General features: G+C 43.2%; 1 protein-coding gene across 1 annotated transcript in view; it reads left to right on the forward strand.

Annotated features, from left to right (window-relative positions):
- The first annotated feature begins 354 nt into the window (after positions 1-354).
- The window catches only part of MCCC2 (methylcrotonyl-CoA carboxylase subunit 2), a 61,803-nt gene continuing 39,782 nt past the window's right edge, over positions 355-22,375 (forward strand). Inside the window, exons 1-6 of the mRNA XM_070412148.1 lie at positions 355-625; positions 6,298-6,364; positions 10,333-10,417; positions 12,321-12,422; positions 15,230-15,357; positions 20,553-20,665. Of these exons, the coding sequence (XP_070268249.1) occupies positions 497-625; positions 6,298-6,364; positions 10,333-10,417; positions 12,321-12,422; positions 15,230-15,357; positions 20,553-20,665 (624 nt within the window). The 5' untranslated portion in view covers positions 355-496. The remainder of the gene's footprint in view (positions 626-6,297; positions 6,365-10,332; positions 10,418-12,320; positions 12,423-15,229; positions 15,358-20,552; positions 20,666-22,375) is intronic.

The raw sequence follows: 22,375 nt of genomic DNA on the forward strand, positions 1-22,375 counted from the left end.
TTGAATAAATATCTCCTCTAAAGTTTTCTTAGGGCAGCTTAATGCCTGCCCAGTTCCCAGCTCTCGCATAAGAATAAGCTTTTTCAAGTCTTGGAATAGCCGTTCATTAGCAGAGGAAGAAGAAAGCACAATAGAAAATAAACTGAAACGAGCACAAGGAAAAGTTCACCAGCTCCGCAGGAGGAAGCTGGATGGCCCGGGAAGGCTCGCTCTGCCCCTGGACTCCGGGGCTCCTGGGCTCGCGATACGACAGGGTCTCGCGGGGCTGATCCTCTGTTTTATTGGCTGAGGCTAGGGGCGTGGCACGTAGTACCTACCAATCACGAGCGGCGTGTGTCTGTCCGTGCGAGGGCCGGCCTGAGAATCGGGGGAGTATCAGGCTGGTGGAGGCTTCCAGGACCTGAGCTGAGCCGTCGCCCTTAGCGGGGAAGCGAGCGGAAGGCGCACCGGCTCGGTCGGCATCTCTGTGCTCCTCCGTCGCTCGGGGTCCGCTGCCATGTGGGCCGCCGCGAGGTTAGCGCTGTGGCGCTGCGCCCGCGCTGCTGTCCCCGGACCGCGCGCCTATCACGGGGACGCGGTGGCCACGCTGGGCACCCAGCCCGACTCGGGCTCTGCCGTCTACCAGGTAGGCTGGGTGAGCGGCCTGAGTGCCCCTACCACACCTCCGCGGGTGCCCGGCCCGCGGGACGCCCTGCTGGCCGGACTCGGAGGCAGGTGGACGCCTTGAACAGCTGCTGTTCTTTTCTCTGCGGCCTCCGTATTGATTCTGGGATGCACTAAAGGGGTCGTGAAGATTGAAAAAAAAAAAAATCCCAAATCAAATACATTTTAGTTTACTTTTGGCATTGGCACTGCTTTTTGTATCTTTGAAATCGGTAGTCCTCAAAACCTGGCCCTGCATTGTCAGCTGGGGACCTTGTTGAATGCACAGCTGCCCGAAGCCCCTCCCTGGACCTTTTGGGTCTCTGGTGTTGACATGGTTAATGAACCCTGGGGGCTTGGTGGCAGCCAGTTTGGGGGATCACTGGCCGAGGACAGCTAACCTTGGAAGTTGTGCTTATCAGACTTTAAATAGTTGGTAGTGTTAATAGAAAATATTCCACAGTATCTTTGAATGGCTTTTCTTGGAACTGGGAGCTATTCAAGGTCAAAGAAACAACTTGCAGCTTTTGAAAGCTCAGAGCTGGAAAATTTTAGTCCCATGTTATCTCTCTTTTTAAATTGATTTGAGAGAGAGAAATGGAGAGAGAGAAAAGGAAACACCGATTTGTTCCATGTATTTATGCTTCTTGTATGTGCCCTGACTAGAGTTGGAACCTCCAACCTTGGCTGGCGTACTGGGGCAAAGCTTCAACCACTGAGCCGTCTGGCCAGGGCTCGCATACCAACTCTTGATGTTTTTTCTCCTCTCCTCAAGGTCATCTCATGATGTGCATTTAACCAGCGTTTGCTTCACTAATGCTGCGTAGCAAGCAATCCCAAGATCTTAGTGTCCGAAATAAGTATTTATTTCCTTTTTATTTAATTTATTGGGGTGACACTGGTTAACAAAATTATACAGGTTTTAGGTGCACAGCTCTACAACACATCTGTACACTGTATTGTGTATTTACTACCCCAAGGCAAGTCTTTGTCCCTGTCCATCACCATTTATCCCCCTATTCCAGCCGTGGGCAAACTTCGGCCCTCGGGCTGGATCCGGCCCATTTGAAATGAATAAAACTAAAAAAAAAAGACCGTACCCTTTTATGTAATGATGTTTACTTTGAATTTATATTAGTTCACACAAACACTCCATCCATGCTTTTGTTCCGGCCCTCCGGTCCAGTTTAAGAACCCATTGTGGCCCTCGAGTCAAAAAGTTTGCCCACCCCTGCCCTATTCCCTCCTCCATCCCCAACCCCCCACATTCAACATACTGTTGGTATCCATGAGTTTTCTTTTTCTTCTTCTTTTTTGCTCATTCCCTCCACCCACAAGAACTTATTTTTGCTCTTGGATCTGTGGATTGGTTGTTGCAACTCTGGCCTGAGCAGTACATCAGGTTAAGGTCTGTTTCTTTTTAAAATTTTTATTATTATTTATTGATGAAAGAGAGATTCATTTGTTGTTCCAATTATTTACGCATTCATTGGTTGTTTCTCGTATGTGCCCTGACTGGGGATGGAACCCGAAACCTTGGTGTATCAGGAGGGCTTGTTCTACTTGTTTCTTATGCCAGGACCCAGCCTGAAGGGGCAGTGGCTACTTGGGGAATGCTCCTCTCATAATGGAAGGTGGGGGCACAAGAGGAGAGTATGGCAACACTTTGTCACTCTTAAAGCCTCTGCTTGCATTTGGTACACTGTCACATTTGCCCACATTCCTCTGGACAAAACGAGTAATATGGACAGACTCATGGACTGTGGGGTGGGGAAGTATAATCTCACACTGAACCTTGGCAAAGGTGGGAGGGGAGGAATAATTTTGAACAACTAATACAGTTTACCTCATGGTCTAAGACCGTGGTTGGCAAACCGCGGCTCGTGAGCCACATGCGGCTCTTTGGCCCCTTGAGTGTGGCTCTTCCACAAAATACCACGTGGGGACGTGCACGTACAGTACGATTGAAACTTCGTGGCCCATGCGCAGAAGTCGGTATTTTATGGAAGAGCCACACTCAAGGGGCCAAAGAGCCGTACGTGGCTCGCGAGCCGTGGTTTGCTGAGCTGCAGTTTGCCGACCGCTGGAGATGGTTGCTTAGGCTCCAACTATTATGTCTGAGTTCCAAAAGGACTCATCTACTTGACTTCTTTTTAAGGAGCCTTTCTAGAAGTCATACTTTCTTCCTATATTTCATTGGTTAGAATTTAGTCACACAGCCACATGTCTACGCACAGGAAGGCCAGGATATGTTACTTTTCCAACTAGGCTTGTTGCCACCTTGAGTAAATAAAATTGGGATTCCATCATCAAGGAAAGTGGGAAGAATGAACATGGATAAAGTTAGTACTGTCTGCCACAGATAACAAATGGCTTGGAGAGTGTGGGTATGTTCTTCTTAAGTTATGTTGGATGTTAAAATATTTCACTTAGGTGCAGCCATATCTCCTGGGACCTCCAAGTAGTAAACTTTTAGTGCAAAAAACTCATAAAAGGGGAACAAAGGTAAAGCCATGCCTTGGATGGGAGATGGCACAGAGGGGTCTTGGCCGCAATCGTTTCTCCCTGCCTAATTTTCCTGGTCGCTCATGTTAGACCAGTATTATGTACTGCCCCCTCTCACTTCTACCCACTGTGTGCTTCACAAAGGCTTGATAGTGACAGTTCTGTTCATTTACTTATTAAATATATTTTTATTGATTTCAGAGAGGAAGGAAGAGGAAGATATAGAAGCATCAATGATGGGAGAGAATCATTGATCAACTGCCTCCTGCATGGGGTGCCCCGCACTGGGGATCGAGCCTGAAACCTGGGCATGTGCCCTGACCAGGAATCCTGGTTCACAGTTTGACGCTAGACTGAGCCATGCCGGCTAGGCAGTTTTCTTTATTTTTTTTTTTTAATAGGAGGCTAGCTTAGCTAGGGTAAAGATTACTTGCATAACCGGCTTTAGCTGCTGTCCCAAATTGGGCAATGTTATTGGCTGCAGTGATTGTACCCCTGGATTTGGGTACGATTTAAATAGAAGATTACTTGTCTTTGTATGTATGCAAACTGTTTTTCATCAGCTTTGAACCAGTAGTTTGTAAAGTTGGCGGGGGACTGGCAGGTAGGATGCCTGAGGGGGTTGGAGGTGGGCGAAAATAATAAAAAACAAAAGGCACACAAGAATCCCATAAGCCTCTAGAATTCAACGCAACCCCTTTGGGGGTCGAAAGACCCTTTCACAGGGGTCGCCTAAGACTGTCGGAAAACACATATATAATTACATATTGTTTTTGTGATTAATCACTATGCTTTCATTATGTTCAATTTGTAACAATGCAATTGGGGGTCACCACAACATGAGGAACTGTATTAAAGGGTCGCAGCATTAGGAAGGTTGAGAACCACTGCTCTAGATTTACCAGTACGAGGGAAGAACTTGCTAAGATACTGTGGGGATGCATTTAGCACTATGGGAGAAATATGGGGCAAACAAAACATTTCAAGACAAAAAATATGGTAGAACTTATATTTTAGAAAAGACTTAAGAAACATATCAGCCAATTGTGTGTATTTGGACCTCCCATAAGATCCTATTCAAATAAACAAACTGCAAAAAACAACTATATCTGACAGTTGGGAAGATATCTTTATGAATTGGATGTTTGAGGCTATTAATAGATTATTTTTATTTAATTTTTTAAAATATATTTTTTACTGATTTCAGCGAAGAAGGGTGAGGGAGAGCGAGATGGAAACATCAACGATGAGGGAGAATCATTGATTGGCTGCCTCCTGCACACCCCTCTTCCCCCAACCCCACTAGGGATCAAGCCTGCAACCTGAGCATGTGCCCTTGACCAGAGTCGAACCTGGGACCCTTCAGTCTACAGGCTGACACCTATCCACTAAGCCAAACCGGCTAGGGCAATATTAATAGATGATTGATAGGGATAGTGTTCCTCATCTTTTAGAGATTTGGAAATACTTATAGATCAGATGTTATGTCTAAGATTTTCTTCAGAATAATTTGAGGGCCATAAAGGAAACAACTTCGACCATATATGGATAATTGTTGGAGAGCATTGGGTACGTTTCATTATACTAGTCTTTTGCTTTTGTATGTTTGATAATTTCCATGAAAGGAAGTTAACAACAATGACAACAAACCACACTAAAGTGTTGCTGAACATGATAGTGAAACCCCTCCTCTCTTTAATTTGCTGTAATGTAACCTGTCTATTCCTTTTTTTCCCCAGTACTGTTGAGTATGTCATGACTGGATGGACTTGCTTGGGAATTCACTCCAAATGATATCACTGAAAACAACACATTTTAAAAAATTTTTTTTCTAAGATAAAAACATTAATGATGATAGAGAGCCATTGATTGGCTGCCTCCTGCACGCCCCTTACTGGGGATCGAACCCACAACCCGGGCATGTGCCCTGACCAGAATTGAACTGTGACCTCCTGGTTGATGGGTTGACAGTCAACCACTGAGCCACACTGGCAGGGCCATTTTAGTCACTTTTAAACAGACTAAGGAGAATTGTTCCATGACCTCAGGAACTCTGTAGAAAATAGGAAATAATGGAACTATATCATAAAGACTGTAAATTCATCTAATTTTGAATAGCTGGAAAGCTGTTTAGCATTGTGTCTCGTAAAGGGAATTAAATCACCAGATGTGTTAATCACATTATGAAGAACAAAATGTGTCAGCAGGTTAAACTCTGAATTTTCAAAAATAATTAGCTAAGTAAGAATTGTTTTAAAGTCATGTGCTGGTCAAACAAAACTTACAAAACGGAAGGTTGAAAAGTTAGTTTCCTCTGCTCTTTTCCACGTCTCACTGTTTATATATTTTTTGTATATCACTCTAGAAAATTTGTAAACATATAATTTTATTCTTTTTAAACATAAAATAGGATCCACTTTTCTAAATCCTGAGCTTTTTTTAAAAAAGTGTAATTTGTCAGTAAACAAGTATTTCTGCATTGGTTAGAATCTCCTCAGAATAGTTATAGATGGGGCAGAAAAAAATAAAGATATCATTCTAACCCTTAAAAATGAAGGAATTTATTGATTTCAGAGAGGAAGGGGGAGGGAGAGAGAGAGATAGGAACATCAATGATGAGAGAGAATCATTGATCGGCTGCCTCCTACACACCCCATACTGTGGATTGAGCCTACAAACCAGGCATGTGCCCTTGACCAGAATTAAACCTGGGACCCTTCAGTCCGCAGGCTGATGCTCTATCCACGGAGCCAAACCAACTAGGGCTGACTTATATTTTTTAAAATAGAAAATGAAATAGAGATCAGTTAAATTCAGTAGGTGTGTAAGGAAGAAAGATGTTAAAGTGAGTAGGAGTGGCCAGAAATGGTGTTGGCGATGAGATGGAACATGCACTAGGCTTTATAAGGGGATGCGATTTGGATAGATGGACCAGAGGGAATGGTGGTAGTGAAGAGCTTGAGCAAAGCTACAGGCAGGAATTAATCTTTCCATACAACAGAATGGCCTAGCATGGAGACCACATGGATGGGCTGGCCCCGTGTGGAGATTACATGGATGGGTTTGCAGGTGATATTCTTCTTAACCCTTATCTTGGTAAAAAAGAGAATTGCTTTCTAATATTTCTCTCTTTCTTTGTTTCTGTTTTAGGAAAACTATGAACAGATGAAAGCACTAGTAAATGAACTCCATGAACGAGCACAGAAAATAAGACTAGGTACTTATTTTTTTAAAGAAATATGTTTTTATTGATTTTAGCAAGAGAGGAAGGGAGAGGGAGGGAAGGAGGGAGGGAGGGAGGGAGAGAGAGAGAGAGAGAGAGAGAAAGAGAGAAACATCGATGTTTGAGAGAACCACTGATTGGTTGCCTCCCACACACACCTGACTGGGGATCGAACCCGGAACCCAGTGCCCCGACCGGGAATCTAACTGGGGACCCTCAGGTACATGGGACGCTCAGCCATCTGAGCCACACCAGCCAGGGCGTAAACACTTATTTATTCTTCAGCTTATGCTGTTGTTAACCTAAATATAAAAGGCCAAAGTAAGAGGCAATAAGTATTTTTTTGAGATCCAAAAGAATAGCTATTCTGGAAGCACAGATTCAGGCCAAAATCTAAATAGTGTTCCAATTAGGAGGTGAAGACAAGGGTATTTAGCTTTCTTAAATAGCTGAACATTAGACAAAGGGTATATTAAGTCCTGGCTGGGTGGCTTGGTTGGTTGGAGCATTGTCCCATATACCAAAAAGGTTTCGGGTTCGATTCCCAGTCGGAGCATATTCTTAGGCTTTGGGTTCAGTCCTGGTCAGGGTGTGTACCAGAGGCAACTGATCAGTATTTCTCTCTCACATCTTTGTTTTCTCTCTCTTTCCCCCTCTCCCTTTCCTCTTTCTCCAAAATCAATAAAACAAATAAACTTACCCTCTGGTGAGGATTAAAAAAAAAAGAGTACGTTAAGATGAAATTCTTGGGCAACAGTGCAAATAAACATATTAAAGTACAGTTTGATCCTTCTGATCTATTGCCTTGGTTTGCTGAAAGTGTGTTATTGACGTTCCCATGACCTGGAGCCCAGCAGCCCTCGAGCTGGGTGAGGTTTGGAGCGCCTCTTGCCTCAGCAGACTCTTCAATAATTGTAATTGTCTTTGTCTGGAACAACATTAGGAAACACCAAAGACATCTCTGCGTTAAGATACTAACAAAAGGGGACTTCGTAATTGCAAAAGGAAGGCGTGCAACTCTCTCCTATTTGGAGCAGCCTCAAAAGTCTATGCATCATTAGATAAGTGTTGCTCTGCTAGCATGGAAGTCATTTCTAAAATAGTGCTGTTTACCTGGTACAAATGAAGGTAGGGATTTTTCAAATTTCATGTGGCACAGTGCTAGGTATTTGTAGTAGGTATTTAATGAATGTGGTTGAGATGAGGCCATGTTTCCAATGCCCAAGTTTCAGAGAAAGTACTGTTTTATTTAAGTAATTGCTAGTGAATTCTGTAAATGTATAATATGGATAGATTGATTTTGGTTTATTTTTTATTTTTATTTTTTAATTTAAAAATTTCAATTACAGTTGGCATTCAATATTAGTTTTAGGTGTACAGCATAGTGGTTAGACATTTATATAACTTACAAAGTGGTCTGCATAATAAATCTGGTACCCATCTGACACCATATCTACACTAATAAAAGAGAAACATGGTAATTGGCGTACGACCGCTACCCTTCCCATTGGCTAATCAGCATATCCTTATGCAAATTAACTGTCAGCCAAGATGGCGGCCGGCTTTAGGCTTGGGGCGGTGAGGAGCCAGCCAGCGATCAGCTGCGGCGGGGAGCTGGGGGTGCCCCGGCCCAGCTTGGGCCGGGGAGGAGCCAGCCAGCGATCTTCCATGGCGGCGGTGGCGGCGAGCTGGGGGTGCCCTGGCCCAGGCCTAAAACCTCGGCCTGAGGCTTTAGGCCTGGGTCAGGGAGCAGCCAGCCAGCGATCGGCTGCGGCGGGAGCTGGGGGTGCCCCGGCCCAGGCCTAAAGCCTCGAGCAGAGGCTTTAGGCTTGGGCCGGGGAGGAGCCAGCCAGCGATCTTCCATGGCGGCGGTGGCGGCGGCGGCGGCAGCGGCAGCGAGCTGGGGGTGCCCTGGCCCAGGCCTAAAACCTCGGCCTGAGGCTTTAGGCCTGGGCCGGGGAGGAGCCAGCCAGCGATCAGCTGCGGCGGGAGCTGGAGGTGCCCCGGCCCAGGCCTAAAGCCTCAAGCAGAGGCTTTAGGCCTGGGCCGGGGAGGAGCCAGCCAGCAGCGATCTTCGGAGGTGGCGAGATGCCCAGGCCTAAAACCTCGGCCTGAGGCTTTAGGCCTGTGTCAGGGAGGAGCCAGCCAAGGATCGTTGATGGCTGCGGTGGCGGGGACCTGGGGGTGCCCCAGCCCAGGCCTAATGCCTGGGCCAGAGGCTTTAGGCCTGGGCTGGGGAGGAGCCAGCCAGTGATCCTTGATGGTGGTGGCGGCCCGAACCCGGGCGCAGCCAGCCAGCGATCCTTGATGGCCACGGTGACTTGGAGCTGAGGGTGCCCTGGCCCAGGGCTAATGACTCGCCAGAGGCGTTAGGCCTGGGCAGGGGCCAAACCAGCAATTGGTGTGAACTACAGAGGAAACACCTTTTCTGACCTCTGATTGGTTAAGCTCTCTGTATGCCACTGGTAATATTCTTAGTAACTTGGGTAATAAGAGTCCAAAAAGTGATCTAGGGTTTTTTTTACCACACTCCTGGAGAAAAAAATGAAGGTCTGCTGCTGGAGGGTTAAGAAATGTCATATCCTGTCCTAGCCAGTTTGGCTCAGTGGATAATGCCTCGGCCTGCCCAACGCAGATTCTGGGTTCAATTCTGACCAAGGGCATGTACCTAGGTTGCACGTTCCTCCCTGGCTCCGGCCCAGGTCAGGGCTCATGCAGGAGGCAACCAATCAAAGTGTTCCTCTCACTTTGATGTTTTTCTCTCTGTCTTTCCCTTTCTTTTCCACATTCTCTAAAAATCAATGGAAACATATCCCCAGGTGAGGATAAAGAAAGAAAGAAATGTCATATCCTATGAAAGACACTTCTTGAAAATGCCTAAAGAAAGTTGTCATTTTTTCATGGTAAAGGGACTGGAGTCCGTGTTGATGAAAACACCTTGGTGGCTGCGGTGACTGGCAGTGGCTGCAGCAGCGGGGTGATGGGGCTGTTGCCTTCCCCTGATCAGCCCGGTCGCCTTCCACAAAGGGAGGCCAGACTGTGGCTTAGGCCCGCTCCCCAAGGGGAGCAGGGAGCAGGTAGTAGGACATCCCCTAGGGCTCCCAGTATGTGATAGGGGGCAAGCTGGGCTGAGGAAACCCCCTCCCCAGTGCACAAATTTTTGTGCACTGGGCCCCTAGTCCTATATAATAAAAGGCTAATATGCAAATCAACCAAATGGCGGAACTACTGGTTGCTATGACACACACTGACCACCAGGGGGCAAATGCTCAACACAGGAGCTGCCGAGCTGCAGTGACTTGGCAATTGTGGTTCTTGGGTGACTCACCCGGAAACAGAGAGGGGGGAGCCTGATTCCAGGGTGTGTCACCCTAGAACTGCCCTCTTGCAATGCGGGACCCCTCAGGGGATGTCGGAGAGTCAGTTTTGGCCCGATCCCTGGCAGAGGGACCCCACCAGTACACGAATCCGTGCACTGGGCCTCTTGTATAGCTATAATCAAACTAGAGGCCCAGTGCATGAAATTCATGCATGGGTGGGGTCCCTAAGCCTGGCCACTGATGAGGGCCTATTGGGGGGCAGGGACAAGGGGAGGTTGGCTGTGGGAGCACACTGACCACCAGGGGGCAGCTCCTGCATTGAGCGTCTGCTCTCTGGTGGTCAGTGTGCGTCATGTTAACTGGTCGTTCGGTCCTAACGGTCGCTTAGGCTTTTATATATATAGATAATATTGTAATAGGGATAGACATTAAAAACAAACAAACAAATGCCTGTTTATTTACTTTAGAAAACTGCCAGTTTGTAAGTTAAATGAATGATTGAAAAATACGCCTTTTTTCACAGGATAAGTTGAACTTTTAAAAGCTCTATATTGTGGACTAAGTGTTAAATATTTTTCTGGCATTAAGTTGTATGGAGACATTATTGCATGTCAGTCTAATCTAATCCTGTTTTTATTATAGGAGGTAGTGAGAAAGCCAAAGAACGCCACACATCGAGAGGAAAACTGTTAGCCAGAGAAAGAGTCGATGGCCTTCTGGACCCAGGGTTGGTATATACCCAAGTGCCAACTCAGTGCTTTCTATTCCATGGGACTTTCTTAGACACCCTTGTAAATAGATGATTTTAAATTCTGGCTCTTATTGTAAGATTCAACAACAAATGTTTATCAAGAGGCTACTATTCTAGGTGCTACTGATATGTCAGTGAACAAAATAGACAAAGATCCTTGCCCACCTGGAGTTTACATTGCAGCAGGAGGAGTGAAGATAAATGATAAATGTCATAGTTTTATATTTTGTTAGAAGGTGGTAACTGCCACGGTAGGAAGGAAAGCTAGACTAGAGAAAGGGAGAAGATGAAGGTCGAGTTGCAGTTTTACTGTAAATGAGGTGGTTAGGATAGGTCTCATTGAGAAGGTGGCATTTGAACAAAGATTTGAAAGAGTGAAGAGAGAGAACCCTAAACATAACTGGGGAAAGAGGGTTGCAGACAGAGGAGCAATGGCCAGTGCAGAGGCCCTGAGGTGGGAATGTGCTGGATGTTCTGATCTGCTCCAGGAGCCAGGAGACCAGTGATTGGGGTGGAGGGAGAGTAGTAGAAATGGAGTCCAATTCCGTAAGACTTTGTGGCTAGGATAAGAATTTCAGCTCTTGAGAGAAATGGGAAGTTTTTGTGGGGTTTTGAATGGGGAACTATTATGATCTATTTAACTTATGTTTGAAAAGAGTTATTCTGGCTGCTGTGTTGTGAGTGCCTGTGGGCAGCAAGGGTGGGAGCACCGAGACCAGTTCGAGAGCGATTGCAGTGATTCAAGAGAGACAGGATGGTGACTTGGACTAGGGTACTGGTAGTGGGGTGATGAGAATGTTAGTTTCTGGGTTTGTTGTCAAGACAAAGCTAACCCAACAGCGTTTCCTGAAGGATTGGATTAGGTGGATGTGGAATTGGAGAGAAGGAAATAAAGACTCCCAAAGCACATTTTGTGACATGCGCGCGTGCGCGTGTGCACACACACACACACACACTCTCTCTGGAGACAACACTGCTAATACCTAGCATATATCCATCTAGACCAGTGGTTCTCAACCTTCCTAATGCTGCGACCCTTTAATACAATTCCTCATGTTGTGGTGACCCCCAATTTCATTGTTACAAATTGAACATAATTAAAGCATAGTGATTAATCACAAAAACAATATGTAATTATATATGTGTTTTGCGATGGTCTTAGGCGACCCCTGTGAAAGGGTCGTTTGACCCCCAAAGGGGTTGCGACCCACAGGTTGAGAACCGCTGATCTAGACCGTTTTCAAAAATATGTGTATTAGACATAATTTTTTAAAGAAAAAATGGAATCCTACAAAATGTGGGTTTTCTAACTCCCTTTCCCTACCCCTCACTTACTATATCTTAAACATTTAAGTAAGAGCTAGAATAAAACAGTGGTTAAAAACAAATAAACAAAAACTGTGGTCCCAGATTGGTTATTAAAACCCAGCTCTGCCACTTACTAGTGACTTAGACAAGTGACTTAATCTCTGTTTCAGTTTCCTCATCAGTTAATGGGGTTATAAGGATCTACCTGAGAAGGTAGTTTTTAGGAGTAAATGAGTGAGGTTTCTGAAAGTCCTAGAAGACAGCCTGGCACGTAGTCAGTACTACATATGTTTTAGGTGCTATGCTCTTTCTATAATAATAAACACATTTGTAAACATCTTTTAAAATAAGTGCCTAGTGTTCTATTGTATGGCTATACCATATAAACCCCCAAAATTTTCACACTAGATTTTGTTTTAAATATTCTTTTTGTAGATTTTATATACAATTTGCATATTTGAAACATTGGATCATTAAAGAAAAAAATCTTTCCCCCCCCCATGTGTAACTCTTTAAATATGCTTTTTAAAAAAATGACATTAATTCAAGGAACCTCCTTTCTTCCTCTCAGGTCTCCATTTCTGGAATTATCCCAGTTTGCAGGTTACCAGTTATATGATAATGAGGAGGTCCCTGCAGGTGGCATCATTACAGGCATTGGGAGAGTATCAGGGTGAGTATCCTACTTACACTCAACATCAAGGGTCAGGAACATTAACCAGGCACAGGCATCCAGCACTCACAGCTTTGCATATTAGCATGCAAGTTTTATGCTATTGATATTATTTAGGACTGAGATTTCCTATGCAGATTCATTTATAGAGCTTTAGAGACAAAAATTAAAGGGGGTAAATCTTAGCTTATAGAATAGAAACCGATCAGCTCCTCATCAGCTCCTCATCAGCTCCTCATCAGATCCTCATCAGATCCTAACCAGAACCTAGCCAGAGAACATGGCAAAAGATCCTGGACAGAACCTGGCTACAGAACTTCACTGGAGAACCTAGACAGAACATGGCAAAAGAACCTGAATAGAACCTGGCTAAAGAACCTGGTGACTGAACCTGGCTGGAGAACCTGGAGAACCTGGCTGGAGAACCTAGTGAGAGAACATGGCACCAGAACTTGGTTGGAGATCCTGACCAGAACTTGGTTGTAGTTCCTAACCAGAACTTCGCTGGAGATCCTGGAGGGAGAACCTCGCTATGCTGATGAACTGAACCCAGTCTCCATGTCATTCATTCTTTGCCAACTCCGTCCACACCTTTGGGGACCCCTGGACCTGCTGGGGTTGGACCCCAGCATTATTTTTAAAGCAATAATTTGCTGTCATGTTAATGGCTGCACAGTCTTTAGTGCTCCAAGTCCTTCATCTGTACATTATTTAATTATTTTAAGCTAATTTTAAAAACGTTTCAATCTTTTTGTTTCAATTGCATCTCATGTATATAGCATACAGAAACAAAAAAAAAAAAGAATAGAAACCAGGAATGTCTTCAGCCAGCTCTGCAACAATGGTGAATGGCTATAGCTGCACCTTCCCTGAAGGCACAGGGCTCTGATGAGAAGGTGGAGGAACACATACCAATAACCGGCATCTGAATCAAATGTACTTGTATTGGGCTCAGAATCCAGTTGCCTGAGGTCAAAGCAGAGCTTTGCCAGTGGCTTGATCTTGGGCAAGTTATTTACTCTCTAATCCCCATTGTTTGGTTTCCCAGGCTCCACAGGTGATCTCTTCACATCCACTGTTTAGAGGAGTAGCTCTCCAAGTGTGGTCCTCAGGTAGCATCAGCATCACCTAAGAACTTTGTAGGAAATGTAGATTATCAGGTTTCTCAAGAGGTACTAAATCTAATCTGGGGGTGTGGCCCTGCAGTCAGTGTTCTCAAATGTTAGCATTTGAGAACCACTGTGGACTTAGGTGATCTAGTTGCTAGATGTTACATATATTTGTATATGTTTATGTATAATCTCACATTTTCTGCAAAGTTACCATGCCAAGCATTATAGTAAACACTTCCTACTGATGAGTTGTTTCAGTCTTTACCATAGCTCTGTGAGAATGGGTATTATTATTGTCATAACTTTTCTGCAAATAAGGAAACTGGGGTTTAGAGAGTAAATAACTTGCCCAAGCCACTGGCAAAGCTCACCTGTGACCTCAGGCAATTGGATTCTAAGTAGTTTCCTTAGCCTGCCATCTGTGTTCACCAGCCAGGTCCTTGTGTTATTAATGGGCTGAGGTACCCAACAAACTGGTTTTGGTGAGAAAGGGTATTGTAGGTGACTCTTTGTAGTATACACTAGAGGCCCGATGCACAAAATTTGTGCAAGAGTAGGCCTTCCTTCCTCTCGCTGCTAGCACCAGCTTCCCTCTGGCACCCAGGACCCGGGCTTCCCTTGCAGCCCCGGTTTCATCTGGAAGGTCGTCCGGAAGGACGTCTGGTCTAATTAGCATATTACACTTTTATTATTATAAAACATGCTGTTTTAAAGATTGCATCTGTTGTTTCTTTAAGTAAGATGAATGTTATATTTTAAACTTTTGAGTTTTATAGAAAAGCATATGGCAGTAATGTTGAAAACATGACCTTTGAAAACATGAAAAATAAATAAATATTGATGGGTCAGTTTTTATTTTTGCAAATTACTTTCCTAAAAGGAAATTTGAAGGTTAATTATGAGGGATTTTCTCACTCTGGAGACTTGGATTTTTTGGTGGGTGGGTGGGGCTAATATGCAGATTGGCCCCTCGACCGGGAGTTCCATTGGGAATTCAACCAAGAGTTCGACCAGGGGGCAGGGCCGGCCCACTAACCACCCGCAGCCCCTCCCCCCAGTTGGCTCTGCCCAATTGGCCCCGATCGGGGCGGGCCAGAACCCACCCATGCATGAATTCATGCACTGGGCCTCCAGTTATTATTATAATTATCTTTTTAGGACCCTTTCATTCAAATAACCATTATGAAATGTTGCTTAGGTTGTTAGTTTTTCACTACTAATATAAGACTGATGACTCTTGTTTTTTTTTTTTTTTTAATATATTTGTTGATTTTTTACAGAGAGGAAGGGAGAGGGATAGAGAGTTAGAAACACTGATGAGAGAGAAATATCGATCAGCTGCCTCCTGCACACTCCCTACTGGGGATATACCCACAACCAAGGTACATGCCCTTGACCGGAATCGAACCTGGGACCCTTGAGTCCGCAGGCCGACACTCTATCCACTGAGCCAAACCGGTTAGGGCTGATGACTCTTGTTAAAAGTGATCATTTTCCATTATATAAATGAATATGTGAACTGTGATTAAAGCTTGCTTTTATATCTTTAAATTGTCTACTAATGACTGTCATTGGTCGTAGGTAGTAGAAGTTGAAGATGGCATAGGAGTATCTTGGAATGTTTTGTAATTGTCCTTTAATTGTGAATAAATAAATCTCTCATATTCTCTTTCCAATGAAATTTCTGTCTTTCAGAGTAGAATGCATGATTGTTGCCAATGATGCTACTGTTAAAGGTGGTACCTACTACCCAGTGACTGTAAAAAAACATTTACGGGCACAAGAAATTGCACTGCAAAACAGGCTCCCCTGCATCTACTTGGGCAAGTAACTATTTTTAGCTGGTAAAATATTTTACTGTTTATATGACATTATCAATGAATGTTTTATTTATTTTTATTTTTTATTTTTTATTTTTTTGTTCATCAGATTGTTTATTCACTTGATTTTTATATTCACTTGTTGATAGATGTGTATTTGTTGTTCATAATTTGTATCTTTACCTTTTTCTTCTTCTTCCTCTTCTTAAAGGATGCCTTTCAGCATTTCGTATAATACTGGTTTGGTGGTGATGAACTCCTTTAGCTTTTTCTTATCTGTGAAGCTCTTTATCTGACCTTCAATTCTGAATGATAGCTTTGCTGGATAAAGTAGTCTTGGTTGTAGGTTCTTGGTATTCATCACTTTGAATATTTCTTGTCACTCCCTTCTGGCCTGCAAAGTTTCTGTTGAGAAATCAGCTGACATTCGTATGGGTACTCCCTTGTAGGTAACTGATTTTCTTTCTCTTGCTGCTTTTAGGATTCTCTCTTTGTCTTTTGCTCTTGGCATTTTAATGATGATGTGTCTTGGTGTGTTCCTCTTTGGATTCCTTCTGTTTGGGGTTCTATGCGCTTCCTGGACTTGGAAGTCTATTTCTTTCACCAGGAAGGGGAAGTTTTCTGTCATTATTTCTTCAAATAGGTTTTCAATATCTTGCTCTCTCTCATCTTCTGGTACCCCTATAATTCGGATGTTGTTACCCTTGAAGCTGTCCCAGAGGCTCCTTACACTATCTTCGTATTTTTGGATTCTTTTTTCATTTTGCTTTTCCGGTTGGGTGTTTTTTGCTTCTTCGTATTTCAAATCTTTGACTTGATTCTTGCGATCCTCTGGTCTGCTGTTGGGAGTCTGTATAATATTCTTTATTTCAGTCAGTGTATGCTTAATTTCTAGTTGGTTCTTTATCACAACATCGAGGGTCTCACTAGATTTCTTGAAGATCTCAATACATTTATCGGCGGTCTCACCAGTCTTTTCCAGGGCCTTACTAAATTTATCGGCGGCTTCTAGACAGTTCTTTAAAGACCTTAAAAGTGTGGTTTTGAACTCTATATCCTGCAGTTTGCTTTCCTCCATTTCTGTCATTTGTGTCCTGTTTCTTTGTCTCGGCATTTTTTATGCTTCACTGTGTCGATAGGGTGCCTTTCTGTGCTAAGTGTCCCAATTACCTGAGGTAGACACTCTTGGTGCACCCCCTTGTGGGCTCTGTGCACAGTCTTGTTGTAATTAAGCCTTGATTGTTGTAGTTATCACTGGGAGGAATTGACCTCCAGGCCAATTGGCTGTGAGAATCACCTGTGTCTGCAGTGGGAGAACTTCTGTGCTGGAGACACCCCTCTGGGGCAAGACTTGCTTCAATGGGGCTTTGGTGCTCACTGAGTCTGCCCCCTGAATGTGTCCTTTATGTTTCCACGGAGCTGCAAACTGGATGGTCCCACTCTGACCTCTGGGCTTCCTGGCTCCTGGATCTCTAGGGAGGTGCTAATCTAGCCTTTGCCTGAGGCTATCCAGCAAAAGCCTCCCTGCAGGGCTTGGGCAGGGCGGGTCCCACGGGATCAACAGGGTGGGGCTAGCAGTTATGGCTGCTCTCGGTCTTGCCCTCAGAGGCTCTGCTTCTCAGTGTCCCGGTAATCGCTGCAAGCCCCTCGGAGAGAAAGCTGCCCTAGGGTTCTGACCGATGCCAGACAGTCCCACTTCTCCCGTATGAGTCTGGGTCCCTAGAGACTCGCCTGGAACTGGAGCTCAGAGCCTGAGACTCCCTCCCGATTGAAAACGACAACCGCGCCCTCAGCCTCCAGCCCGCTCCGCATGCACTCCGCACCTTAGTATTTTACTTCCGCACTGCGCCTCCTCTGAGCCTCGGTATGCTTTTCTCTTTCCTTCTAGTTGTAGAATTTCCACTCAGCCAGCCTTCCTGTGGTTCTGGGTGATGTCCGTTCCGTCTTTTAGTTGTATTTTTGAAGTGGTTGTTCGAGGCAGCAAACTCTGGTGTTTACCTATGCCGCCATCTTGGGTGTCTCTCAATGAATGTTTTAAAAAACTATTGGTTTCTCCCACAATTGTAAAAGAAATGCATGTTTTGGCTGGGAACTCTGGGAGAAAATGTAAATAAGAACTACCCAGGGAATCGAAGATGGCGGCATAGGTAAACACCGGAGATTGCCGCCGTAAACAACCACTTCAAAAATACAACTAAAAGTCGGAACGGACATCAACCAGAACCACAGGAAGGCTGGCTGAGGAGAGACTCTTCAACTAGAAGCAAAAACAACAGCATTCCGACGCTCAGAGGAGGCGTAGTGTGGAAAATTTAAAGGTACGGTGGTGCGGTGGTGAGGTGGTGCGCGCGCAAAGCGGGCTGGCGGCTGAGGACGCGGTTGTCGTTTTCAATCAGGAGTGAGTCTCAGACTCTGGGCTACAGATCCGGGCGAGTCTCTAGGGACCCAGACTCAAACGGGAGAAGCGGGACTGTCTGGCTACGGCCCCTCCGAGGTTTGCAGCGGTTGTGGGGACAGAGAGGCAGAGCCCCTGGGGACGGACTGAGAGCGGCCATAGCGGCTCCCTCCCCCCGCCCTGTTGAGCCCGCCCCTCCCAAACCCTGCAACCAAGAGTACTTTATCCAGCAAAGCTATCATTCAGAATTGAAGGTCAGATAAAGAGCTTCACAGACAAGGAAAAGCTAAAGGAGTTCACCACCGCCAAACCAGTATTATATGAAATGCTGAAAGGTATCCTGTAAGAAGAGGAAGAAGAAGAAAAAGGTAAAGATACAAATTATGAACAACAAATATGCATCTATCAACAAATGAATCTAAGAATCAAGTGAATAAATAATCTGATGTACAGAATGAACTGGTGATTATAATAGAATCAGGGACATAGAAAGGGAATGGACTGACTATTCTTGGGGGGAAAAGGGGTGTGGGAGATGCGGGAAGTGACTGGACAAAAATCATGCACCTATGGATGAACACAGTGGGTGGGGAGTGAGGGTGGAGGGTGGGGTGGGAGCTGGAAGGAGGGGAGTTATGGGGGGAAAAAAGAGGAACAAATGTAATAATCTGAACAATAAAGATAAAAAAAAAAAAAAAAAAAAAGAACTACCCATAATAACATCACTGAGGAATAACCTCTGATAGTATTTTGGTTTATGCCAATTTTTTCTCTTAATGTGTGTGCTTTTTTTCCTTCTATACTAGTATATTTTGTTTTTCTGTTAACCCATTAGGGTTCAAACTATGAAAAAATAATAGCTAATATATTTTGATCTCTTGAGTGTGAATTACTATGTTAAATGCTTGAGTATGTATATAGCTTTTTAAAAAAAATTATTGATTCTAATCCTGGCCAGTGAGGCTTAGTTGGCTGTGTGTCGTCCTGTGCACCATAAGGTTGCTGGTTTGATTCCTGGTCAGGGCACATGCCTGGATTGCAGGCTTGATCCCCGGTTTGGGGTGTACAGGAGGCAGCCAATCGTTTCTCTCTCATTTCTATGTTTCTCTCTCTCTCTCCCCACCTCTTCTTCTCTCTTTAAAAAAATCAATAAACTATTTAAAAATTTTATTGATTTGAGAGAGAGAGAAACATTGGTTTTTTGGTGCTACTTATTTATGCATTCACTGGTTGATTCTTCTATGTTTCCTGATTGGGGATTGAACCCACAAGGCATATCAGGACAATGCTTCAACCAGTTGAGCTACCCAACCAGGGCCTTGTGTGTATATAACTTGAGCAGATAAAATTTAAAGAAATTTAATTTTAATTTTTTTATAATTTATTTTTATTTTTCAATTACAGTCAACAAACAATATTATATATTAGTTTTAGGTCTACAACATAGTGATTCAACATTTATATGCCTTATGAAGTGATCACCCGATTAAATCTAGTAAGGAAATTTAATTTTCAATGAAAGTACATTTATATTTAACATTAAAATACATTTAAATCTATGGATATTTCAAAAAGAACATAAAAGCAAGGCAGTATAAATTGCTACTTTCTGGATATTGGTTTAGTGTTGTAAAATGCCAAGATATATTGTTTATTTATGTGAGTATTTGAACAGATACTGATGTGGATATTTTTTTCCTGGGAAGGAGAATTTGCCTGATGTATATACTTTGTATATATATAACACAGCAAATGAGGTCCTATTGCTTGCAGGTGTTCTGCCAAACACTGTAGGGCAGTGATGGCGAACCTTTTGAGCTCGGCGTGTCAGCATTTTGAAAAACCCTAACTTAACTCTGGTGCCGTGTCACATATAAAAAATTTTTAATATTTGCAACCATAGTAAAACAAAGATTTATATTTTTGATATTTATTTTATATATTTAAATGCCATTTAACAAAGAAAAATCAACCAAAAAAATGAGTTCGCATGTCACCTCTGACACACATGTCATAGGTTCGCCATCACTGCTCTAGGGGTTCCAGTGAAGAGTATTATGTTGTCCTTGTCTTCAGCCCACTTGTAATGATTGGAAATAAGATATAATGTATCAAATAATGATAAAATACTTTTTTATAGTTGTAGGCAAGATTAATAGGTATGGGGCTAACTAACTTTTTGTGGTTCTACTATGTGCACTCACAGTATGTGTTGAACTAAGTATTTCACACATTATTTCATGCCATCCCAATAAGAACTCTGAGGGATAGTTACTGTTATCTTCATTTTACAGGTGAGGGAACCGAGGCATAGAATGAGTAGGAAGTACACCTGTGATCACAAAGCTATGAAGTTACCAAGCTGTTTTGAACTCAGCTGATATTCTTATCCACCACTCTAATCTGCAGTGAAAACAGTACTAGAAGGTGCAATATATGATAAATTGTCACAACTTCTTTAGGTGGTTTTTGTATTAGTTAAAAAGAGGGAAAGACAGTTTCTTAGCTGAACTGGTTAAGCATTTACAGTGTTTGTGGGGCTTTAGCTGGTCCTCAAAGGAGAGAGCACACTACACATTTCAAGTGGAATTTGGCACAGGGTAGGAGAGCCTAATGGATTTGAGGAAAACGGTGAATCCTTTTGGCTGCATTGGGGGGTTGGAGAAAGATGCTGTAGAATATTTTAAAAAGACATTTGTGAATGTGATTAAGAAATGATACTGTCATTGATACTAATGTTCCTGTGTGGAGCACATTTTGCTCATAGAGATGTACTTATTTCTTTCATTTCCCTTTTCTTCAGTTGATTCAGGAGGTGCAAACTTACCTCGACAAGCAGAAATATTTCCAGATCGAAATCACTTTGGCCGCATATTCTATAACCAGGCAATTATGTCTTCTAAAAATATCACACAGGTAATTTCTCATTAATGAGACGTGTTGCTTTTTGCTCTAAATGACTGCTAACTAGGCACTCTGAGATGACTTAAAACTAGTGAATTCAGAATTTAGTCTTTTTCTACAGAAAGTATCTTAAGGTTACCTTCAGTCAGATTCTCCTGTTAATTATGGGAATATACTATTATTGTAATAAAGTTTTTAAAAAGAATGGGCACTGAGTAATTTTTTTTAGAGCTATACTCTGGAGAAACTAGTATATGTATGAGGAGACATGTGTAAGAAAGTTCATTGTAGCATTGTTTGTTATAGCAAAAGTTGAAGAGCAATGTAAATGATCATTAATAGAAGATTAATAACACAAATTTTAGCTGTTAAAGTGAATGAACTAGAATTTCATGCATCAACATAAATAAGTCTCAAAAACATTTTTAATAAAAAATAGTGGACTACATATACAGCCAATTGCTATATATGTAAAGCTTAAATACATCAAATAATACTATTATTTATGTCTAAACACATACATGTGAATACTTGGCTTTGAATACACAGACTTGGCTTTGAAACAGTGGTACCTTTGAAGTGGGAGGGAAGAAAAAGGGGTCAGGTAGAGGCTTTAATTATGTATGAAATATTTTATTTCTTTAAAAAAGAACCTGAATTAAATTTGGCCAAATGTCAAGAATTATTAAGACTTGGTATTAGGTGAAAGGATATTTATTTTATTATTCTGTAATCTTTTTGCATGTTTGAAATACTTCATTATACTGATGATACTCCTTTGTTTAGGTTTTATTGGATTTCTTAAGTTTGTAGTATTTTTATTAATATTCTAATTAGTCTTCACTTGCAATTATATCTCTTCTTTTTTATTTTCTATCAATAGATTATGTTATTATTTATTATACTAGAGGCCCAGTACATGAGTTCATGCACAGGTGGGGTCCGGCTGGCCCACCCTGATGGGGGCCGATCGGGGCTGCAGTGGGGGGGGGGTGGGATAGGGTGTGGGAGGTTGACAGGCCAAGTCCGCCCCCGATTGGGGTGGGGGTGGGCCGATCGGGGATGGGTGGCTGGGGGGCAATCAGGGGCAGGGCTGGCCAGGGGAAAGGGGCCACAGGCACTTAGGGGAGCCAATCGGGGTCCCGATCGGGCTGGGTGACCACTGCAGTGCACATCAGAGCAACCGGTCCTTCCGATCGTTCCGGTTGTTCTGCCATTTGGTCACTGGGTTTTTATACACAGAGATATTTTATTGTTATGTAGTAACCTTACCTATCTGTCTGCTTTATTTATCAAAATAGAAAATTCAGTTTTGCTCAGTTTTGCATAGATGGCTTTTCCATTATCTGGTATGAAAATCTTAATGGGATCTTTTGTTTTATAGGGGGAATTAGCCCATTTAACCTGGTATTATAACTTCTATAGCTTTACTAACCTTGCATTAACTAATGCAGCCCTAGTTTCCTAGAGCTGCTGTAACAAAGTACCACAAAGTGTGTGGCTTAAAAATAACAGAAATTTATTCTCTCAAGTTCTGTAGGCTGGAAGTGTGAAATCAAGGAGGCCACAGGGGCATGCTCCCTAAATGGCTCTACGGAAAAATCTGTTCCTTGCCGCTTCAAGTTTCTGGTGGCTTGAGGCATTTCCTTGCTTTGAGGTTGCATGATCCAATCTCTGCATAGATCTTTCTCCACAACCCCCAGCCCCCAATACAAGAGAAAG

The sequence above is a fragment of the Myotis yumanensis genome, unplaced genomic scaffold (genome assembly GCF_028538775.1).
Source record: "Myotis yumanensis isolate MYYU_CA2020_CCGP unplaced genomic scaffold, mMyoYum1.0.hap1 SCAF_4, whole genome shotgun sequence".
NCBI lineage: Eukaryota > Metazoa > Chordata > Mammalia > Chiroptera > Vespertilionidae > Myotis > Myotis yumanensis.